The sequence below is a fragment of the Amphichorda felina genome (assembly GCF_050947745.1).
Source record: "Amphichorda felina strain 45539 chromosome Unknown scaffold_4, whole genome shotgun sequence".
NCBI lineage: Eukaryota > Fungi > Ascomycota > Sordariomycetes > Hypocreales > Bionectriaceae > Amphichorda > Amphichorda felina.
The window spans coordinates 3096169-3114082 of NW_028145046.1; the positions used below are offsets into that span (position 1 = coordinate 3096169).

A 17914-nucleotide genomic window follows, 5' to 3' on the forward strand; every position below is an offset into this window, starting at 1 on the left:
GGGTGCGAATACCTCCCTGTGGGTAGGTTATTGGTTACAGTACTAGGTTACAGTAGGTTCCAGGCTCGCTGGTGGTTTCCAAGCTTGGGCGGGAAGCTTGGGCATAGCTCTGGGTGCAGCTTATGGGTGCAGCCTACCTCTAGGCCTTATGGGGGCAATTTAGGGGCGGCAAGTGGGTGGGCGGTAGGCGGATACAGGCGGGATCGGCAGAGGCTGATGTCATCTGCAGTGCAGCTTGGTGCAACTTCATCCAACACGGGGCAGTCACCTGGTGTGGCTGCTGCCGGATTGCCGGGGTCGTAGTGGGAAAAAAAACGTGGGGAGCAGGCGCGACCCTTCAACCCTTCGATTCTTCAATTCCAGCCAGCCCTTCAATTGCATCCCTTCAACTCTTCACGCACTCCTGGCGCCTCTCGGTCTCGCCTGGCAATGTTCTCCGTTGCTCCTCGGCCGAGTCTGTCCACCATTCTGCTTGCCATGGTTCTGTATCCATAGACCTTGCTTATTTCCTGCATCGGTCTCTCCCCTGCTCGTACGTCTACGACAGCAAGCCCCCTCGACTCCATTGGACACGTTGGGCCGCCTTTGACTAGTCCACGTCGCCCACGGTCCATCTGGAACATGTCCAGCCGCCCGTCGTACAACCGCGCCATCTCGGGCGACTACCGTCCCTCGCAGCCCAGCACCCTCCGTCAAAGCCACCGTCCCAGCAGCATCAGCACCGACACCCCCGACAATTCCAACCCATCCGACTCTACCTCCATGTCCGCGAACCGTCCAATATCACCTGAAGCAGCAGGGGGATCGAGACCAGGAGGGTTCTTCGCGACCGAGACGACGCCCCTGGTATCCTCCGGCGAGGACCAGCGACCGACCGTACACCCTGCTCATACAGGTGTCTGCACACATGGCACCTTCAGCCCACGCCCAGAAAGCCCGACAGATCCCCTCATCCAGGGCTCTTCCTCCGATGGTTCCTCGACTCCAGGCTCTGGGACTAGGATCCCCCTCCTAGACAATGCCATCTCGACCGTGGTGGGCCACGATGACTGGAAGAAGTGGCTGAAGAAGCGGATGCGTACAAAGAAGATGGGCCAGAGCAGCGAGTTGGCCGAGCAGGCTGGTGTCCGTGATACGCCCCTCATGTTCGTCCCATCTTCCATATGCCGACCGGGGAGCCGTGAGCTGACTGGAGCAGGTACTTGTCCTACTACATCCCCTGCCTGACGTGGATGCGGCAGTACAAGCTTTCCTTCGTCAAGGGGGACCTCATCTCCGCCCTGACCATGGCGTCCTTCTACCTCCCCATGGCCCTCTCATATGCCGCCAATCTTGCCCATGTCCCACCCATACATGGTCTATACGCTTTTGTCTTTAACCCCTTCATCTATGCCATCTTCGGCTCCTGCCCACAGCTCGTGGTTGGCCCCGAAGCGGCTGGCTCACTCATGGTGGGTGCGGCTGTCAAGTCGAGCGTAGATCCTGGTAGTGGGGACGAGGATAATGACCTTTTGCATGCCCGCATCTGCGGCATCATCACGGGCATGGCCGGAGGCATGGTGCTGGTAGCCGGTCTTATCAGGCTCGGCTTCCTAGACAGCGTGCTTAGTCGGCCGTTCCTCCGCGGCTTTATTAGTGCTATTGGTTTCGTTATTACCGTTGATCAGCTTATCCCGGAGCTTGGGCTAGCAGAGCTCGCCATTCACCAGGGTGTTAGCCATGGGAGCAGCGTTGACAAGATTGCCTTTATATTTGGGAATGTTGACAAGGTCCATTGGCCGACGTTTGCGATTGCTGGCACCAGCTTCGTCATTATCATGGTCGGACGGTACGTCATCACCACTACCCTTGAAACCTGCCCTGACTGACACGCCTTAGTATGCTTAAGAAGCATCTGCAGCCTCGGATACCTTCGATTGTCTTCGTCCCGGACCGTTTTCTGGTCGTTGTGTTGTCAATCATTCTGTGCGCGCACTTCCGCTGGGACAAGCTTGGGGTGGAGATCCTGGGGACCATCAAGGCCGCTACCGGTGGCGTCTTTGCCTTTCGCTGGCCGCTCCAGTTGTCTCAGATGTCCTACATCCGTGACGGCATGTCGACCTCGTTCCTTATTGCACTCCTCGGATTCTTCGAGTCGTCGGTGGCGGCCAAGAGTCTGGGCGGGACGAGCACTATCCAGGGCATGCAGCTCAGCGCCAACCGCGAGCTTATCGCGCTCGGCGTCGCCAACTTTGTCGGTGGTGGTTTCCTGAGCCTGCCTGCCTTTGGAGGCTACGGGCGGAGCAAGGTAAATCAGCAAACTGGTGGCAAGAGTCCCATGAGCTCTGTATTTCTGAGCCTCTTCGCGCTGCTGTGTGTCCTCTATCTGCTACCTTACTTTTATTATCTGCCGGTTCGCGAAACTCCTCTCTCGAAAAGACGCCAAGAATGCTGACTATGCGCAGAAACCTGTCCTCTCGGCCATGATCTCCGTAGTTGCCTATTCGCTTATGGAGGAGGCCCCGGAGGACATTGCATTCTTCCTGAAGATACGAGGCTGGAAGGAGCTTGGCCTCATGGCCCTGATCTTCTTTGCAACCATATTCTACTCTCTAACCCTCGGTATGGCGTTGGGTGTCGGAGTGTCGCTGCTCATGGTGATTCGGCATAGTACCCGCCCCCGCATCCAGATCCTGGGGCGCATCCCCGGTACCGACCGCTTTGAGAACGCTGAAGCAGATATCTCACGACTCGAGTTCATCGAAGGGTGCCTCATTGTCAAAATCCCGGAACCCCTGACTTTTGCCAACACGGGGGAGCTGAAAGCGCGACTACGGCGCCTGGAGATGTACGGGTCACCGTCGGCACACCCGGCCCTGCCACGTCTGAGGAGCACAGATTTGAATCGCAACATCATCTTTGACATCCACGGCGTCACATCCATAGACGGGGCGGGGACACAGGTACTGGCTGAGATAGTCGAAGACTACCGCGAGCGAGGGGTGAGGGTCTTCTTCTCGAGGGGTCCGGTGCCGGGGAGCAGTAATCCGGTGTGGAGGCTGATGGAGAGAAGCGATATCGTCAAGATGTGTGGTGGCGAGACGCATTTCGTCAACAACGTGGAGGAGGCCCTGCGGCTGACTGAGTACGAGGAGAGTATCATTGAGGACTGAGCAGGTGCCAAGTAACCATCTACTTACCCCCGGACATGTATCACGGATAGCGATTTGAGCGTCATTGCATTCTATTTTGGTATACTAGCATAGTATAGCCCACGTGAAGTGGTTCTGTGCTGCAAATGCGAAGCGTTCTCTTTGGAATATACACACCTCGGCCGATGTTGTCGCGAGTTTCCAGCGTGAAAGTCATTCTGTCGTGGATCCCTGTTTCTCATGTCCCTAATCGGCCCTACACCAGCACCCTCTGCCAGGAGTGCTCCCCGCAGATCTGCTGTATCCGACCCACGTAACCCCCGATGCGGGTCTCTTCACGAGATCAAGTGTATGCATCCCCTAGCAGCACCTGTCGGTTGAAAGGACCCGAGCCCGGCTCCCGTGGTCTTCTCGCCCCGGGATAGGGACCCCCCGCAAACGCGGGGGCGAACGGGGGATTTGCAGATGGTGTTTCCTGACTGGGAAGCTGGCTGGGACGCCTCGAACGCCTCGAACGCCTCCCCCGCATTCTCGGGATTGGATGGGAGGCGGGAGGGCTCGGTATTTGGGAATCATGGGAGAAGGAGCCCGGGGTCGGGAGGCGAGGGGAGGGTAGGGGAGGGGAGGGTAGGGGAGGGGAAGGTTCATCTTACTCTATGACGCCAGCTACCTTGTGTGGCGAGGTGTTTGAGCAGAGGAGGCTTTGGCTTTTTCTGTGCTTGCGTTGTAGAACCGGGTATTTTCCTACACTGAAGAGGGAGGGAGAGTTCAAGAAATATCAATTTAATACAGCTGTGAAGAGATTATAGAATGGGGGTTTACAACGGGGGCCATCATTGTCGACACGGGTATTACTCTACCATTACGCAAGGGCGTTTGCAACCCGGGAGGTCTTATAGCGACCTCGGTACATATACGAGTAATAGGTAACATGAGATACGGGGCTCATAGCAGGCACGGGCAGGATGGTCCTCGGACTGTGATCGCCCACGGGGCAAAGCATACCGAGAATCAAAAGCCCCCTCCTCCTCCATGATATTATATAATAAACCTCCCGTCCATGTCTTTCCTCCTAGAGAAAAGATAAGAAGAGGTGTACAAGCAGACACACGTGAAAGACAAAGATTATGGCCGTGTCGATCGCTCAGTTATCTTTTGAACACCACCGCTCCGCGCTCGGCATCGCCGAAACGCAGCCGCGCATCTCGTGGCGCTTTGCCGGCGATGCGCGTGACTGGCAACAGACGTCGTATGACGTCGAGATTGCCCGGGGACGAAGCGGCAAGACTAGGACCAAGAAGCACTCGGCCGAGTCGAGCGACTCAATTCTCGTGGAGTGGCCTGGGGAGCCGCTCGGGTCGGCCGAGAGGGCGCGGGTGCGGGCCAGGGCCCATGGTGGGGATCATGTGTCGACGCCGTGGTCGGACTGGGTGAGTGTCGAGACGGGGTTGCTCGAAGAGAAGGATTGGGCAGGGGCGGTGCCGATTGCAGCAGATAGAGAGACGGAGAAGGGGGAGCCCAAGAGGCCCATCTACTTCCGGAGAGATTTTGCCGTGGATGGGAAGATGGAGTCGGCGAGGCTGTATATCACAGGTTTGGGGATCTACGAGGCCGAGATCAATGGGGAAAGGGTGGGTGATGCTGTCCTGGCGCCAGGGTGGCAGTCGTATCATTACAGACACGTGTATGATACATACGACGTGACGGATATGCTCAACAAGGGGGACAATGCCATTGGGGTGATGGTTGGTGAGGGGTGGTATGCGGGCGAGATGGGCTTTGAGGATACCAGAGAGCAGTATGGGGACACGCTTGGAGTGTTTGCCGTGCTCAAGGTCAAACTCAAGGATGGGACGACGGTCGAGGTCCCCACGGACACGTCGTGGGTGGCCAGTACGGGGCCCGTCCTTGACTCCCAGATCTACGATGGAGAGATCTACGACTCGAGGATCGAGGCTGAAATCAAGGGGTGGTCGGCCCCTGGCTTTGATGGCAGCGCATGGCTCGCCACCAAGGAGCTGCCGGCCATCCATGATAAGCTCTCGTCGCCGGATGCTCCGCCCATCCGCAAGCTCGACGAGAGAAAACCACAGGACATCTTCAAGTCGCCCTCGGGCAAGACGCTCATCGACTTTGGACAGAACCTCGTCGGCTGGCTGCGACTCCACGTCGAGGGCCCCGCGGGTACCAACATTACGCTTCATCACGCCGAAGTTCTTGAGGACGGCGAACTGGCCCTCCAGCCACTGCGCACGGCCAAGGCACGCGACACACTTCTTCTTCACGGCGACGGTCCGCAAACATGGGAGCCGCGCTTCACGTTCCACGGCTTCCGGTACGCGCAGATTGACGGATGGCCTGAGGACACACCGCTGACAGCGGAGGCTGTCATCGCCATCGTGGTATGGACCGACATGGAGCAGACGGGTTGGTTCGAGTGCTCCCATGATCTTCTCAACCAGTTCCACTCCAATGTGCGCTGGTCGATGCGCGGCAACTTCCTCAGCGTGCCGACCGACTGCCCGCAGCGCGACGAACGCCTCGGATGGACTGGCGATGCGCACGCCTTTGGGCCGACGAGCAACTTTCTCTACAACACAGCGGGCTTCTGGCGTGGATGGCACAGAGACGTGTGGTCTGAAATGCAGCGCAATGACACCATGGTGGTGCCGTTCTTCGTGCCCACGCTGCCTGTAGACTCCACGGACGAACCAGCGGCGGTGTGGGGAGATGTGGTCGTGGGAAATCCGTGGAACCTCTACCGAGCGTTTGGCGACAAGGATGTCTTGAGGCAGCAGTACGACCAGGCGCGCGCGTGGATCGATAAGGGTTTACCGCGTAATGAGGTCCGGCTCTGGGACCGATCTGGCGCCCAGTTTGGCGACTGGTTAGACCCGGAGGCTCCGCCAGAGAATGCAGGCGCGGCAACAACACACAAGTATCTCGTGGCTGACGCGTACCTGGTCGAGATGACGCGGGTGCTTGTCGACATTTCGACAGAGCTGGGAGAAGACGACCTGGCTGAAGAGTACAAGGAGCAGCATGCCACACTACGGGACGAGTTCCAGAAGGCGTGGATTAGCAACGGAGAAATGGCCAATCGGACGCAGACAGCGTATGCGCTGGCCCTCGAATTTGAGCTGTATACCAACGAGACAGAGCGAGCTGCAGCAGCCCAGACGCTGCGGGACATTATCGCAGAGAACGAGTACCTTGTTGGCACAGGCTTCGCAGGCACGCCTGCGCTGGGCCCGGCGTTGGAGCGAATTGATGCGGTGGAAGACTTTTACGCAATGCTGCTGCAAACGCAGGTCCCCTCGTGGCTATACCAGGTTGTGCAGAATGCAACCACAACGTGGGAGCGATGGGACTCGCTTCTGCCGAACGGGACCGTCAATTCGGGAACCATGACCAGCTTCAACCACTATGCGTTTGGGGCAGTGGCGGACTGGATCCATGGCGTAATTGGCGGTGTGAGGCCCAAGGAGCCCGGGTGGAAGGTGATCGAGGTGCGGCCGGTCCCGGGAGGAGACATTACAAGTGCTCAGACGCGGTTCGTGAGCGGGTATGGTGAGGTCAATGTCTCGTGGCGGGTGGAGGGTGATGAGTTCACGATGGAGGTTGCAGTGCCCCCAAATGCAAAGGCCGAGGTGACGGTACCTGGTGGAGAGACTGAGAAGATTGGGTCGGGAAAGCACAAGTTTTCCCAGAAGGGGTTTAAGATGCCCAAAGCCCAGTGAGAGGCAATGCAGATGTTCGTCGATCGATGGCGGAGAAGCCGATCACGGTCATGGATCGCGTGGTGTCGGTGATATTGCCGTGTGAGTACTATATAGGTACAATGATATTGCTAAGCCGACCACGCGATCGCGGGCAAAGTCACATTTCCGATTATCGGCAGTTGGCTGAATCCGACGAGAAGTAGGGCCTGAAGCAGCAAGGAAGTGAGAGATCGTTTGTCGCAATCTGAAGGTTGTTTGAGCTTGTGAAAAAAGGTTTCGTCATTGCGCATGATGGCTAGGCAATGCCCAGAAAAGCAGAAATCTGATGCCCGCGGGCACCGAGAGCCACAAATGAGGGGTCGCGTAGCAAAATGCGAGATGGCAATGCCAAGGTGGTGAGGTGGTGACTCGTGAGGTGGTGACTCGTGAGGTGGTGCGAGGGTAGCCCGTGTGGGACTTGGGCTAGTCGTGGTTGTTCTTTCCCAGAGCGGTGTCTTCCCGGTTGGAAGGAAGGCGTGGCTTATGTGGCTTGGGAAAGAACTTGCGTCCTTCCAAGACCGTATCACTGGTGAGGTAGCACCTTCCCATCGTCTTTACAAACAGGGTCGCCCAGAAGGGTGTCGTCGGGCCACAAGGCCACCTTGCCATGGCGTTTAGGCAATCAGGGTCCAACCGACCCGTTGCGATCCACAATTTGGGCCTAGCCGTGACGTCAGCTTGACGCGATTCCAGGGGCACGACTTTCCCTACGTTCGAGGACCAAACTTTCTGAAGTCTCTGGACCCTACATCGATTGTCCGAAAAATCTTCTGCCGGTGCAAGTCGAGACCCTCTTGGCGGCCCTCATATTTCTGCTCGTCTTATCCCAGATTCTACACTTGCATCCTATTTTCCCAATCACCGCCCAATCGAAATGCTGTCCAACCTCTCTGGCCCAACTGTATCGACCCTTGGGTCGACTTCGCCCTTCTGCGCACGACAATGGCCTCGATAGACTCGCTGCCGACATCCATCACCCGCCGCCTGTGCGACACCATCGTCGCCCGCACTCCTCGCGATGCCCTCCCCGCGCTCGCCACCGTATCACGAGCGTGGCAGAAAGCATTCGAGAGACACACCTTCCACGCCCTTTACCTGTCTTCGCCACGTCTGGACCAGCTGGAAGAGATCGTGACGAGGCAGAGGCAGCGTTATTTGCAGGTCATTACGCTTCATATAGCACTTGCATCATACGACCGCCACCAGCGCAATGACAAAGAGTCGGCCGAGGATGGCAATCGCACCACCCGCATCCTCACGAGCACCATGCAAGATTTCTTCGGGACTCTTTCACGGTGGAGGGTCGACGACGGGCCTCCAGAGGGCATCCACGTCGAGCTCCTTGTCGAGTCCCCGAGCGATGAGGCTGCTGGTTCGCACTATTCACGAACGAGCCGTAGCCCAACCACGACCCGTCGCGCCAGATCCTCCGTGGTTCGTCTCGACATCCCCAGCCATGCTCTGCCACAGACCCCGTTGGTCAGCGCCCTGACATGCTCGGGCAGACACATTGAGCTGTCGTCGATCGTGTTTCTCATTTCCAGACTTCCCAGGCTTCGGTTACTCGATACTGAGATTGAGCACGACACGTCAGATGACCGAGACATAGAGCAGAGACGCGGTAAGTTTGAACACTGCAAGAAAATCAAGTGAGTAGAATATATGTCCATCGTGCTTATGTGTAAAACGTGTCGCAGAATTTGTGCTTGGCCTCAGCCACTACGCCCCCAAAGTCACGGATCTCCGCCTCCGGCGTCCCATGAACTCGTACGGCTCCCAGAAGATGCCCTACAAGGAGGCCCGCGCACTCTTCCACTCACTGCTTCTACAATACACGCAGCGCTGCACGGAACTTACCTTTGACGACTGCGTCGACATCCGCGAGTTTCTCGCTCCGTTCCAAGAAGGCGACGGAGATGGTGATTTCCAGCACTACTGGTGGCCGCGACTCCGGCGCCTACACATGCGCAACTCGTACATGCTTCGGAGGCCGTACATGAGGGTTAATACACGGGCAAGTGCGTTGAAGCATGTGCACGAAGTTGTCCTCATGTTGGGGAGGGCGGTGCGGTTTATGCCGTCGGTGACGAATGTGCGCGTGAGGCAGTACGTATTGACGGGAGCGAGCCTCGAGCAGATTATCGTACAGTACGAAGCAGACGAACGTACATCCAAGATTTTCTTCGACGGCATAGAGCCGATTCATTCAGCCGTGGAAACATGGAAAGCCAGCATATGGGCCATAAGAGGCGTCGAGCTGGAAGTCAATGTCCACATTGGTAGAACATATGAGGGCGACGCGATGGCATGATGAGCTATTTCATCGACGTTTAACGACTATGTATAGTACATGATTGATGACGTGACTGAATAAATTTGCTATTGCCTGAACCCCAGTATCTAAGGATTTTGACTTTCCGCTCAAGGCTATCACCATTGTGATACTAATGCTCAACGAGTATGTAGGTACGTTCCTGCAAGTATTCATACCATAGTACGGATACCTTGGTGATATTAATGGGTCAGTTAATATCTGCTCTGCGTTTCACCGGAGCCCTAACCCCAGATCTGGTTTCATAGGGCTGAGGACACTGTCAGTGAGACAATCGACAAGTCCCTGTTTCCTGTTCAAACGGTCAAACCCTTACAGTCTCGGGGCTGAAGCCGTTTCCAGTACCAGGATACCAAGACACATGTCCGTTTTAGGGCATAACCCCGGGGCCAGTATGCTTCATTGGGACCCGAAGCCGCCGTATCCTGGCTCTGATCCTGAGGGCCGCATAATAGGGTTGCTGCCGGATGAGACATGCTTCCAGCCTTCGATCTCCATCTTGACCAGATACCCGTACGTATATTATAGCATGCACCAAATAATTTCTGGAGCTCATTAATTCTCCGTTCCTGGGACGGATATTTCCAGCGCTCCACGCAACTGCCGGGCTGCCCTTTTAATCCATTTTGACAATTCCAAATCATTTCCCGGCCGCGCGTCTACCCCCACGCCACATCACTAATCCTGATGCGATACTCAGCTGAGCGCACGGAGCAGAGGGAACGTTGCAGGTACGTACTTTTATGTGCTAGCACTATGTACTGTGTACTTTGATGCCAAGACACGGTCCCAGGGGCGGCAGTCAGTGGCCTTTGCCTCCTCGTCGGTCGATCTCAGACTCGTCACCGGGCCAGGGGTGCCCCAGTAGAAAAAAAGGTCTCTTCAGTCTCCCGCCCGCAGGGGCGTGTGGGTGTTAATACCGGCTCCAGATCAACTGCATCCTTGCCTGTCAGGTGAGACAAACAGCCGTCAACTCGGAAGACCCAGCTGGCCAACAGGGTTGGCGCACTGGCCCTGTCAGGCTGTCATCCTGTCACTCGGTCGGCCCTCCTGCTGACCGGCGTGACATTTGACAACTTGACAGATGGGCCGGGCGCCAGAATTGAAGAGAGTGAAACACCCCCGGCCTGGCTGTCGATCCCCAGAGTCTCACTTGCCTGGCTCTCGTCTGCGCTCGCGATATGCTTCTGGATGAGTATGTACTACGAGATACGTTTTAACACCACTCGCATGCAAATCAAGCTTGGCGTTTAGTGGCCTCTAACACGGACCGTCAGGGAGTGGGCAAGGTACTGTGTGGTATTTCTTTTGGGGATTTGAGCTTGGGGGCCAAAGAAATACCATATGAAGGTAGTCTGGCGCATGGTCCTCCTGCACTGCTGGACTGATGACATGACTTGAGGCTGGGAAACCCTGACGCCACTACTGTACCACGTACGAATAGGGAGCAATGTTCCGCAATGAGGCACTACGGTTCCTTCTTTAGTCCTTTTGCAGGCGTCGTGGTTTCTTCTTCGGCTCTTCTGCAGGACCCTTGGGTAAAGTATTCCCAAGTCCCCAGCTGTGGCATGTGTGACTAGCGGGGGGGAGAAGGGGGGGGAGGGAGGGTGTGAGGGCACCGTCCAGCCGGGCGAACCTGTCAAGTCCTATAGCCCAAATTTCCCACTTGTGCAGCTTGGCAGCCTTCCCGGAGCGGTGGCCAATGGCTTCTGCGAGTATGTACATATGTACGTGCGGCGGTACGAGTACATCAGACGAGCCGGCTTCCTCATTCCTTCATTGTTTCGTCCCGGCACGGAAGACTCCGGACCACACCGGCAGAGATGATTGGCAAATTACGAGGACGCCCTCCAAGAGTTTCCGGCAGGCAAAGATGGCCTCTGCCGTCCGACACAGCACAGATCGTGGGAAGGCGCGCTTTTACTTTTCGGGGGCAGCAGAAAGGAGGAGAGGGAGATGGGTCCCTAGGGTGTGTTGGGTCACGGGGTCATGGGGGGCGTGTGCATAAGGGCGCCAACCCTTGTCGTGGATCCCGGCAGATGATCAGCTGCAGGGGTGACCGCGGCTCGACCGTCGAGGCTTCACTCGAGATGGGACCGGACAAACGTCCGAGCATCGTGACTCGTGAGAGCTAGGGGTGTTCGCGCCCGTTGTCGTGGCCCTTGTTGCTGTTAGCGGCGTTTGCAAGCGTCAGTGATCACGTATTTTGTCAAACATACAGGAGCCAAGCATGCCTCATGGAGTCGTGATTGCGGTGCGGACGAGGCCGATGCCGGTCCTGGAGCCCAATTTACATGTATGACGACTTGTTGATACAGTCCGATCGCTTTTATCGGAATGCTGTGGCTCAGCCATTGAGCAGAGAGCAGACTCCGCTGGCGTGTTGAAGGTGGTTTGTTGAGACCCAGAAATGCCCATAGTCCATTTCCTAAGGATGACCCCAGTAGAGGTTCTCGAATCCTTCAATCTAGTCATCTCCCCCCCCCCCAGCACCCATTGTCAGCTAAAGCCAGTTTCCATCAACATATCCCGACTCGGGGCCCAGTGAAAGATATTCCCCCAATTAGCATTGCCCAGCCAAGAGCTCTCAGCGTACACCACACTTGGCTCCCTTAGGAAGCCCATTATTTTTTAATACGTCGCTGTGAACGGGGACCGTGACACATTGCAGTAATCTTCCACATTAGTTGACAAAATTCAATCGGGGGTATCTTTGTCGAACCTGTTGAAGACCTTCCCGTCACGACTCTCAGGATGCAGGCGAGAATGGATGGAGGTCCGGGCGCAGGGTTCAGGCCCAGTCGCGCCTTTGCAAAACGTGGGCTTAAGAAGGCTCAGGAGTATTTCTAGGAAGGAGTACTGCCCATAGCCCATGGGCTTTGTAAGAGGCGGTGTGACTATTCCTCCGAGAAAGTAAATTCTGCATCCCCAATGGTAGTCATCGAGGGCATGAGGTATTATTGCTAGGCATATTCCTACGGCATGAACAATTCGCCTGAGATTGACGCTAGTATGTATTTCCACAGCATCTCCAACTGTACAATGTTGCGGCTCTGCCAATATTTCTCAATGCGGTTTATAAATCTCAAACCTGAAGTGTCGGTGAAGTATGAGGGTGAAGTAACCTGCATCTGGAAATACCATGATGTAAAAATAAAATGTCGATGACACTGAAATACGATTCATATTTCTCATCTCCCTTCTCGTTTTACCACCTCGCCAATCATCGATCATCCGTTCCTGATAGGAGGCTTGCTCCCGAGACAGTCTGAAGCTCCGGCGGTCCGGGGGCGGGCCGGGAGAGAGTGGGGCTCAGACTCCGGGACGGGCCGGCTCAGAACCACGGGGACTTTGGGAAATGCACTGGCGTGGAGGTAAGCCTCCCGGAAACTAGTTGAGGCTGCGACCGATTTAAAGACAAGGGCGTGGTCTGTGGTTCTGCCCATTGTGTTGGTGTGGTGGCTTGTCTCAGCGTAAGAACGCCGTCAGCGTGCAACGGGAGCTAGGGAAGCTTATCACGGATGCCAGGTTGTTGGTTTCATCTTGATTCAATCTGACTCATGATCTGACGGTTGGTCCGGAATTTTGGTAGGACGAATGATTGGCAAATTATATTTACCAGGTTACTATCCCTTGGTATACCTGGTGCCTCATAGTATTACCTTATTTCTAACCAATCCCCGTAGTCTTTCAGTTGCTAACAGGAATAACATTGGTAGTATTTTGAGCCCGATGTCAGTACCCTCTCAGTCTGCTTTATTTCCACAGTCGACCCGTCTACAACATCACGATGCTAAACTCCGTCCTTCCCGTCATCAAAATTGACATCCAACACCTGTGAGCAGTGTGTACGAGTCCCAGGCATAACGAGGGTTACCAAGCTCGCAATGGATCGGTGGGACTCTCACTAAGGTAGGAGCTTTAGAGGATTTCAGGGGGTTTGTCAAACAACGCTTTTTTTTTTCTTGGCATTCTTTTACCATCTGTCAGCGTCTCAGGTTGCGGGACTCCAACCGCATCTACAACCTCCAGCATGGGTTATTCATCCAATCCTTTGCGTTGCCAAATATCTATTCTACTCAGGTATACCTTGCCATGTTACATAACGCAACCTTGTTCTCATACTCTACAACCAACCTTGGGCATACAAGGTGCATTTGTCGACAAGAAACATTTTAACAATCACAGAAGGGAGTCTCTCGATATAGTAAGGGCCATAGTCGTACCTAGAGTGATGATTGAAGAACGGAAATCTCCTCATTACTACACACCTTAATACAGTACACTTGTTAGAATTTCCTCCACGAGTTCCTATTATCCGGTGTACATCATTTTGTCCATGGGTCTTAGATTCAGGAAGGTTAAATATTGGTTTTTAATATACGAGCAAATGTTCCAGCTAGTCTAGACCAGTTCCCGGAAGACAGTGCACCGAAATTCCACCAGTAATTTCCTTAAACGAGAGGTCAGATTAGTTGCCGGCAAGGTCTCGTGGGCTTCAACGTATATTAACTAAAAAAAGCCATTTGTATCAGGATTCCCATTCCGTGTTATTGCGGGGTTAGAGGGTTCCGCCAACGTCTCCGATGCCGAAATTCCTCGAATCGGAGAAATCTACTGGAAGCGACACGTAAAACTATCGAATACCGAATTAATGCGCTGGCTCATTCGGGGTGCATACAGGGTCGATTACCCAAAGAAGGATTGTTCTCATTAAACCAATTGTCTCCATTGGTTAGTAGGCAGCGGTCTAGGCCAGTCTTTAAGAAAGTGTCCCATTACTAAATCTCGCATCAAATACTAGTTATGATGGGAGGTTATGGAGAAGGGGGGGACAGTTTTATCGTGGCAGACGATGAATCTCTCAGCTCTCCATGTCCGTTTTCATCAAGGTTCAGAGTTTCAGGAGTTAATAAATAGGGGCAGATATCTCACTCAGAAGAGCAAACAACTCTTCATCAACCAATCTACAACTTCTTCTACATCTCAAGCTCCAGATCCGACAGTTCCTAATCATGAACCTCTGGGCTCTACTCGCAGTAGTGACTGGCGCCTCCGCCGCCGCCACCACCACGCTACCCAAATCCTCCGGGTCTACTTCCGTTCCAACTGCTATCCCCGTCAGCGGCTCGTACGATGGTGGCATGAAGCGATTCGAAAGAAATCGTAAGATATTTCTAGCAGGATAGAGTTAGAAAAGTCCTAAAAGTGACTAGCATCCGTCTGTCAGGGCCAGACCGAGACAGGCGAGAAGGACGCCATGTTCATCCTCGAGAACGGTGCCACACTCTCCAATGTCATCATCGGGAAGAGTCAGGCCGAGGGTGTCCACTGCAAGGGAGCCTGGTAGGTCACCAGCCTGAAAATACAGAAATAGTGTTGACATGGGCTCCAGCACCCTGAACAACGTCTGGTGGGCAGACGTCTGCGAGGATGCCGCCACCTTCAAGCAGTCATCAGGAACATCATACGTCAACGGTGGCGGCGCCTTCAAGGCCGAGGACAAGATCTTCCAGTTCAACGGGCGCGGTACCGTCCGCATCAAGGACTTTTACGCCGAAGACTACGGCAAGGTGGTCCGCAGCTGTGGCAACTGCTCGGGCAATGGAGGGCCACGCAACATTGTCATTGAGAACTCAGTAGCTGTCGACGGTGGCGTGTTGTGTGGCATCAACACCAACTATGGCGACACGTGCAAGATATCCAATACGTGCCAGGACGGTGGCAAGAGCTGTGACAGATACAAGGGAAACTCGAGTGGCGACGAGCCCACCAAGATTGGCTCGGGCCCGGATGGGACGTATTGCACTGTCTCTGGGTTGACCACAAGCTGCTAAGTCGCTAGGGGATGCCACATGGCGGTTGATGACAGGGCTAGATGGACGCGAAGTCAAGGTCTCCCGAATTTACCTTTCCTTATTTCACGAGCTTCAATATGGCCCACAGAACAAACACCTCCTTTCCTGAGACGCACTTGGTGGCACTGGTGTATACAGGGCAATTACTCTTCCGTACTCCATGTGGTAGCCTTCTCACTCTACTGCTTACGCCCAAAGCTTATCCTTCCCCATCATATGAGATACCCCTTCAGGGGGCTGTAGGGTGTAGGCTGGGGATGCGACCCTACCACATAGCTGCCAAGGCTAGGCAATGACTGTTGTATCCTATCTAGACGGACGTTCGCCGAACAACACGACTTCAATCGCCGCATTAGAATTGTCAGGGGTTAAACTGCAATTATGGCGTATCTCTATAGACTCGAGTCTAACCAACCCAATGGCATACTCGTTGGAGGCGCTCGACCAACACAACACAGCGAGGCTTTCTCGGGCGTACTCGTACAAAGGCTTCTAGAAACCGGATATGCGGCACTCCCTGCTTCTTGTCTGAGGCACAGAGGCAAAGTCAAGCGTTTGGAATGCATGATGGTCTGTGTTGGACCACGTCGGACCCCAAACAGACCCAACACCATTGCAGGCAGGCAGCCACATGTCGGATGTCATGAATACTCCGTGCCCGGCGATATGATTCACTTTGGCCGACGCAACCAAAGGAGCACGGGCATCGACGAGTCCAATGACGGCTCAACACCACATCATCGGGCTCGACCGCTCGTCAGTTGTCACCCTCTTGGTCTCTCATGCGCGCGGATCTGCTGTGGACGACAAGACTATGCCCACTGCCGATTCCAAATGCGTCCATAGCTGGAGGGACGGGATGGAGTCTGGCGGGCTCTTCGCAGGCTCACCGCAACAATGCGGCCGGCCCCCAGCCGCTCCGCGCTCTGATCATGGGGACCGAGACCCCCCCCCCCCCTCCTCCTCGAGGCCCCTCCCGAGACTTGTCGCTGGGCGCACAAATCGTCAACAGCAGCGATGGCCTGTGCTTTTCTGGTGGCGAACCTGCATCAGGAGACACACGACGAGGTTTCAGAGCGGCCCGCCGAAGACACAAGATGTTGTCGAGACATCAACTTACCAGCCTGATATCTGTGCGCGTCGTTGCACGTGGGCACACAGTTGAGGCGGGACAATCAGTGGTGAGCCAGCGTGACGCCGGCTGATCTAGGCTTCCTAGTCAGATTCGGGACATAGTATGATAGTGCTAATACCTTCATCGTACGTTCAAGAAACGGCTGGCGCGCATCCATCTGCCTGCCGGGGCGGCGACGCCTGGCCAGCAATAGGCGCCGTGTAACATTGGGGTATCGCCGTCTGGGTATCGCCGTATCGGCGATTGGGGGATCTCGCGGATCTGGCATCTGCCTGGATCCCCCCTGCTTGTCTGAGATTGGCTCATGTCCCGCCAGCCCTGTTCGACCTCGCAACGGCCAATCGAGTTTTATCGTCCTCAAGCCATCTTCGACATGCTGGCCATCGAAATATGGCTGCCTAATTGCCAGTTTGCCAATTTACCCGCTCAAAGCCCGCAGCACCGGAATCGCCCATGTCAACCGTATTCGCATGTAGTAATAATGGCACGGTCCACCGTCGATCAGTCATCACCCGTGTCGTCCAGCGCCGCTCCTCAATGCTTCCGGGGCTTGGCACCAGTCCGGTTTTCGGCTGTCTGGGCCATTGAGTCTAGGGGGGCCGTGTGGAGGTGATACAGATGCTCTGCGGAAGAGCGCCGCTGCCAAACTCCGGCACGAGAGCTCCACGTCAGTTGGATACGGCTCTTGGCAATGTACGAGCAGCGCCTAAGGCGCGTAGTAGTGCCCGTAGCAGACGGTATCCGTCCGGAGTACTACGGTCCTGCCACTAATATCACCAGTGGAAATACCCGGAACACTGACTCAGCAGTATTGCTCCGGCCCCGTAGACGCGGAGGAGACATATCATCGCGATACATGGTTTCTTCGACTGCCGAGACAGCGCGGAAGAATCATGGGGCTGTTGCAGATGGCATCTGAGGACAATCGCCCAATTCTGTTCCTGGGGAGCTGGAGCCTAATCTACGTAAATCCTACCGTGATGAATCATGAAGCCCCGGATATCCACTTGTGTCTCGGCGAGTATCATTTACGACATTGCTTGTGTCCATGCCTGCATTTACCCACTAGTACTACATAGTAGTAGTAGTTTGACTGCTACGAGTACGAGTAGATTGATATGTAATGATAGTGTCAAACAACTGCCCAGGAAAAAATCTTGGAAAGTCGTTGTGCATGCTGATATACTCTATAATGCACAATATAATAGAAGTTACTCACGTAAAAATTTGCAAGCAACATAGCGAAGCTTTATTTGTTGTTTTGCGAGGACATATCGGCCATGGCTTGCAGATTAGGTGGTTCCGGGTAGCAACGCGAGCTCAATTGGATGTCCCCACGAGGCTACGAGCCGCGTACTATGCGTTACTCGTACCTGCTCTATACAGATAACTGTCCACTCGTGAGTCATGAACATTGTACACGTAGCTTCTAGTGATCTCATAGGTAGGCGGCTCACCACACTGGCTCCTTCCAGTTTGAACACCTGCAAGGCTGTACGGAAGGCGCCAGCAGCACGATTGCGCAAGATGGTCTGGTAACAATATTCATCCTGTGGATCTCTGAGCTCCCTCTGGTATTCTCTCCTCGTTTGCCATCATTGCTCAGCCTACTCCGTACCACGTATGGATACAGCTTTAGTTTTCCCGCGCCACATGCTCAACATGCGAGCTATGAACCACCACCTGAAAACTTTTTT

At 54.9% G+C, this 17914-nt stretch overlaps 4 protein-coding genes across 4 annotated transcripts; all 4 read left to right on the forward strand.

Annotated features, from left to right (window-relative positions):
• Positions 1-621: 621 nt before the first annotated feature.
• On the forward strand, positions 622-3152 carry ACO1O0_004772 (sulfate transporter family-domain-containing protein; the record flags this gene model as incomplete). The annotated part of the gene is made up of 4 exons (XM_083194205.1): positions 622-1145; positions 1199-1828; positions 1879-2326; positions 2445-3152. The coding sequence occupies 4 exons, from the start codon at positions 622-624 to the stop codon at positions 3150-3152; spliced, it is 2310 nt and encodes a 769-aa protein (XP_083051153.1).
• Positions 3153-4258: 1106 nt separating this feature from the next.
• ACO1O0_004773 (bacterial alpha-L-rhamnosidase) lies at positions 4259-6871 on the forward strand (the record flags this gene model as incomplete). Its single annotated transcript, XM_083194206.1, is given in 2 exon segments — positions 4259-4264; positions 4280-6871. 2 exon segments carry the CDS (start codon positions 4259-4261, stop codon positions 6869-6871), a joined length of 2598 nt encoding a protein of 865 aa, XP_083051154.1.
• Positions 6872-7834: 963 nt separating this feature from the next.
• Positions 7835-9203, forward strand: ACO1O0_004774 (uncharacterized protein; the record flags this gene model as incomplete). The annotated part of the gene is made up of 3 exons (XM_083194207.1): positions 7835-8042; positions 8073-8513; positions 8590-9203. The coding sequence occupies 3 exons, from the start codon at positions 7835-7837 to the stop codon at positions 9201-9203; spliced, it is 1263 nt and encodes a 420-aa protein (XP_083051155.1).
• Positions 9204-14484: 5281 nt separating this feature from the next.
• Positions 14485-15061, forward strand: ACO1O0_004775 (pectate lyase; the record flags this gene model as incomplete). The annotated part of the gene is made up of 2 exons (XM_083194208.1): positions 14485-14570; positions 14602-15061. The coding sequence occupies 2 exons, from the start codon at positions 14485-14487 to the stop codon at positions 15059-15061; spliced, it is 546 nt and encodes a 181-aa protein (XP_083051156.1).
• Positions 15062-17914: the final 2853 nt, after the last annotated feature.